Below are 4948 nucleotides of genomic sequence, written 5' to 3' on the forward strand. Positions count from 1 at the left end.
GAACAAAGAACAGAATCGGGTGCAAACTGTTTTGGCGCATGAGAGCAGTTTGAATCTGTGAGAAGGAGCGCACACAATAAACCTGTTGTTAACCTTGCTGTGAAAATATGTTTGAAGAAAACAGCCAATTGTTGTATGAAATGTATTCAAGTATAAAATAATGCCCTTTGTTTGGGGGGAAAAACTTGAGCAATGTGAGGGTACAAAAGTCCCCTGTGGCATTTACTAGCAGCCTTTGTGCAGTTTGCGCTTTGGCGTCTCCACTTGGCGCATTACCCAGGCCCCTTTAAACGCGATTGTTTCTTTCTTTCTAATGACATTTACCGGATCAAAACATGCTGTTAATTCGATCAGAAAGCTTCACCCTTCATAACAATGGCAGTATAATTTCTCCCAAAGTTTGTTAAGTTGACCGAAATTAGGCAAATGAATAGGGGTCTCCAGGCTACCCATCTTGCAGGTGACAGGGAATAATGCGCGTTCACACCAGCTGCATTCTTCTTTATTTCTCCCTTTCTTTCACAGCATTATTAAAATTTAGGCCAATGAAACTATTCATTCGACTGAATAGACATTTTCTTATAGGATAATAGGATACAAATTGAGCCTCTCCAAAGAGTCTCCAGTGGTGGGTAACCCTCGTGTGCCAGAGGCTGCTGGAGACGCTGGCCCTGACGCAGACGACGCTCGTGTGCCAGGGCTAATCACACACCTGCCGAGGAGTCCAACAAAATAAAGAATGTAAACAAAAAGCTTGCCATCTCTCATAAAAGATGGACGTGTCACCAAGTCGTGTGAGAAACGCCGAGAACAAACGGGGGGACTCCGTCTCCAAAAGATCTCCCCTGAACTTGGCGGAACAGCCTATTAAAGGCTTACTTAATTACTCTAATGACACTGGACAGGCCTTAAAACTCGGACCGGGCTTGGATGAGAGTTAAGATCGCTTGCTGGGATTTGTAAACAGGCGATCGTGTGAGAAACGCGAGTTGGAAGAAAGAGGGTTTCTTTTTTCACCGGCTTTGTTTTCAGTGCGCACAGTGCGCCCCGCGGGATCAGGCGATCCCAGCGCTCAGTTCTTATTTCCCGCCTGGGTTGTTACTATGCAAATAATATTCCGAAAGTAATCACGTGTCTTTTGAACAGCCACGTGGATTAACAAAGCAGGTTTGCCCCCCTGCTAGCCCATGGCTTTAGATTTTTACTATTTCTTTAACTGATCCTAAATGCACACATTTACCCAATGCGTGGTTCTAATCCCATGGAATAATTTACACCATGAATGCCAGAGTCCCTTGGATGATCCCTTTATAAGGGCCAGCTTTCCCCTCAAACCTCAGTCTGCTTCATCTCCTGCCACAGCAACACATCTCTCCAACTTCCAGCTCCACTCATTTTTAAGAAGTTTGTCAGAAATTCGTCGATGGCATCGAAGATGAAAGACAGGAAGGTATGCGCTTCATGTGCGCTCTGCATTTTAAGGACTGAACTATTTTGGCAACATGACACTTTTAACACTTTTGAGTTATTTTGGGGGGAATTTTATTCTTCTCCATTTACAAGAAATATTGTCGAACTACTATTTGGAGTAATTTTAACGCTAGTGGAGTAGAAACCTACTGAGCACCAGCTTGTGGCGCGCGTTACAGGATGACTAGGCGCGCTATTGAATGTAAAAGGGCCCCTCTGACATTTACGCGATATTTGGTGACAGAAACGTAGTTAATTACGTGACAAAAACTTAGAACGTGTTACATTTGCAAAAATGATGCGTTAACTATGTACAATGGTGCCTCAGATTAATTCAAACTGACCGGAGCGCAGATGTCTACTGCGCGCTCTGGAGCAGCAAAGCGCGCGGCGCGCAAAAGTCGCCGGGAGTTGAGTTGAGAGAATAGAAATCCTCAATAAGTTTCCACATTATTTCGTCGCTCCATTAAATTGAGAAATGATTTTTGGCTGATAGAAGAACTGTAAGCTCACGTTATGTCTCTCCTTCTTTTTGTTGTTTTTACAGAGAACTCCAATCTCTCACAAAGTCATTGAGAAACGAAGACGGGACCGAATCAACCGCTGCCTCAACGAACTGGGAAAAACAGTTCCAATGGCGCTGGCGAAACAGGTATTATAAAATGTAGAATCTTTGTAAACACGATTTGTAATTTATTATAAATTACTGACAATTTCGCAAAGAGAATATCAGCGTACGTTTATTCAAGTGACTCTAGCGATTCTTGACATGGTTCATATTTGCACTGCAAACATTTTATAACGCTGGATTATTTTTGATGTTTTGGTAGAACTCTGGAAAACTGGAGAAGGCTGAAATCTTAGAAATGACTGTTCAGTATCTGAGAGCGCTCCACTCAGCGGATTTCCCCCGTGGCAGAGAAAAAGGTTAGTGAACTTTTCACGCAGCTCTTTTACTTTACGCGTCCCATCATCAGTGTTCTGTCAGCAAAATCAAACGGGTTTCTTAAAGAGGTTATTGTATTTTTCTTGCAATTTTGAATGAAACTAATCTTTTAGTTGGTTAACTTTAGTCCACTTTACGCACCGGAATCAGACCACAACAAACACCGTGTGTCAGACTTGTTTATCGTGTCATATTGGCAGGTTTGTGATCGCTGCTTATTTTGATTCATTCCAGGTGAACTTCTTGCTGAGTTTGCAAACTACTTCCACTACGGATACCACGAGTGTATGAAGAACCTGGTGCACTACCTGACCACAGAGGACAGAGCTGAAACCAAAGACATCAAGTACGCACGGATCCTCGCCTTCTTACAGTCCAAGTCCCGTGTGGTCACCGAGCCTGTGTTCGGCTCTGTCGGCTCCATGCCAGAGCCGTCTGACTATCTGAGCCAGCTTCACTCCTCTCCGGAGCACCAAAGCCACAGCCCGTCTGACTCCGTGTACCAGCAGAGTCCACCGGGACATTTCTCCTGGCACAGCTCGACTCGCAGCCCGGGCATCTCGTACCCAACAGTGCCGCTCTCCGCGCACACACAACAGCACGGTGGATACTTGTCACCGGTGCAGGGACTCGATCACCACTATTTCAACTTCATCGGTCACACGCACGCAAACACGTTTAGTCTGCACAGTGCGCAACACGCCATGTAAATACTTTCCCAATGTTTTGTTGTCTTGTTTATTTATATAATTGTGAATGATGGAAACAGATCCTGTACATGTTGTGAATAAATATTTCTGACTAAAGTTGAGATTGTTTTGTCATCACTGACACACACATATTTAAGTGACGCTCTCGTAAAGGGAGTAAAAGTGCGTAAAGGTCAATAAAATTAACAGTTAGAGTCCTGCTGTCCTCCTCTGAGAAATGTTTAAAAAGATGAGAGGAGGGAGAAAACATTTTCAAGTGCAGCTCAATTTTCCACTTTCAGTGATTTTGTCCTGGTGAGTGGAAATATACAGAAAAGGAGCTACCAACTAAAGAGGTCCCACATCTTCTAATGACATAAACTGAGACAAAAGTTCCCTTGTAAATTGTGACTGTGTGGAGTGATTATACAATATGAAAGTGAATGATTTGGAGAAGGAAAATTTACCTCATCAAAAGCTCCACAAAGGCTCAGTATTTGTGGCGTGCCACCAGCTATACTGAAAATGCTATAGTTTGGTCCCCAAGACCTGTTTTAAGGGTTGATCTGTGGGTTTAATGGGTGACACAGCGGGATCCAGGGGGGGCAGACATGAGCCTGATTCCCACTGTGCCACTCTCCTGACTTAAACAAACCCGCACTTAACACAACCATTGATTCATTCAACACCCCCTCCCCTCCTTCCTTAAAATTCAAATCTGACATTTCATTCAAAAACATGACATTTTTGTACCTGATAAACTTCAATAAGTGAATAAAGACTTTCACACAGGATCCATGTAGTTTGACGCTGAAAGAATCTAAAAGTAGCTGTGATATTTTTTTGAATAAAGTTACATTTTCAGGATTTCAAAGAGTTACAGGGGAGAGTGTCACAACAGGATAAAAGCTGTCCCCCTCTGAACTTAAGCCAAGTTTTACTATTTCCATATATTTAGGCAAGTGAGGAAAACTATTCATTAGGATTAATGATGGATGGTACGTGGGGAAGGGAGAGCCAGCCTGGCTAAAAGTTGTCATTTATTGACAAGTTAAGTCAGTTTTTCTTCCTACAGAGAACCTAGAGAGCGACACTGTGAACTCTGTGGGAATAAATTAACCTGCTCTTAAGCCCTTTGAAACTTTCTTCCTCACTTTGTGAAGGAAAGCCATATTGGGACCAGTTAGAGGCTCTTTGCATCCCACAGAATAAGGAATTACTCTGATCAAAAGAGCTGTTTTTGGCAAGCTTGTGTCTGCTATATGTGACCACAGCATCTCAATAAATGCATTAAACTGCTTTCAGGCCCCTTCTGTCTTTCTTTAAGTGAGTTGTATGGTGTTGGATTGTAAAAAAAAAGAGAGAGAGAGAGAATAAGAAGGGGGGAAACTCCTTGTTGTTTTTAAACCAAGGAGCCCCATTGTGGTGCAACTGAAAGGGGAACAATCTCTGCGTCCTTGTGCTTCATCCTTGAGTGATTGCGAAGAAAAATAATCAACACCATGAAATCAAAGTTTCTCTCTGACAGGAGTTCAAGAAAACACTTTTTCCTTCCAGTTTTCCTTTAGTAGCAAAGCTGAAATCATGGCACAATTCCCTCTCCTGTGTCACTTTAGGCTCCTGTACCTGGGCACGGTGCTAAAACACAAAAAGTAAGGTGTGTTGTAGGTGTCCTCATGTGTATGCTTACTTGTTTAGACAGGAAGGATGGACGTTTCTGGATGGACGGGTAGATGACGGACGCATGGATAAGCCCATATTAATCGCCTGGATGGTTGGATAAACCCACATTAACCAGCCCCTGACCAAAAAGACAAGCAACAAGAGGGCAAATGAAAGAAGT

General features: G+C 43.1%; 1 protein-coding gene across 1 annotated transcript; it reads left to right on the forward strand.

Moving 5' to 3' along the window:
- The first annotated feature begins 1310 nt into the window (after positions 1–1310).
- helt (helt bHLH transcription factor) lies at positions 1311–3348 on the forward strand. Its single transcript, XM_018695692.2, has 4 exons — positions 1311–1450; positions 2018–2122; positions 2301–2397; positions 2651–3348. Exons 1-4 carry the CDS (start codon positions 1424–1426, stop codon positions 3124–3126), a joined length of 705 nt encoding a protein of 234 aa, XP_018551208.1. The 5' UTR covers positions 1311–1423; the 3' UTR covers positions 3127–3348.
- The last annotated feature ends 1600 nt before the right edge of the window (positions 3349–4948 follow it).

The sequence above is a fragment of the Lates calcarifer genome, linkage group LG5 (assembly GCF_001640805.2).
Source record: "Lates calcarifer isolate ASB-BC8 linkage group LG5, TLL_Latcal_v3, whole genome shotgun sequence".
In the NCBI taxonomy this organism is placed as follows: domain Eukaryota; kingdom Metazoa; phylum Chordata; class Actinopteri; family Centropomidae; genus Lates; species Lates calcarifer.

Bases quoted from the DNA above. Each gene is read 5' to 3' on its own strand.
- helt (XM_018695692.2), top strand. From the start codon at position 1,424: ATGGCATCGAAGATGAAAGACAGGAAG. The intron at 1,451-2,017 runs GTATGCGCTTCA...TTGTTTTTACAG, and splicing joins CGAAGATGAAAGACAGGAAG to AGAACTCCAATCTCTCACAA. The intron at 2,398-2,650 runs GTTAGTGAACTT...GATTCATTCCAG, and splicing joins CCCCCGTGGCAGAGAAAAAG to GTGAACTTCTTGCTGAGTTT.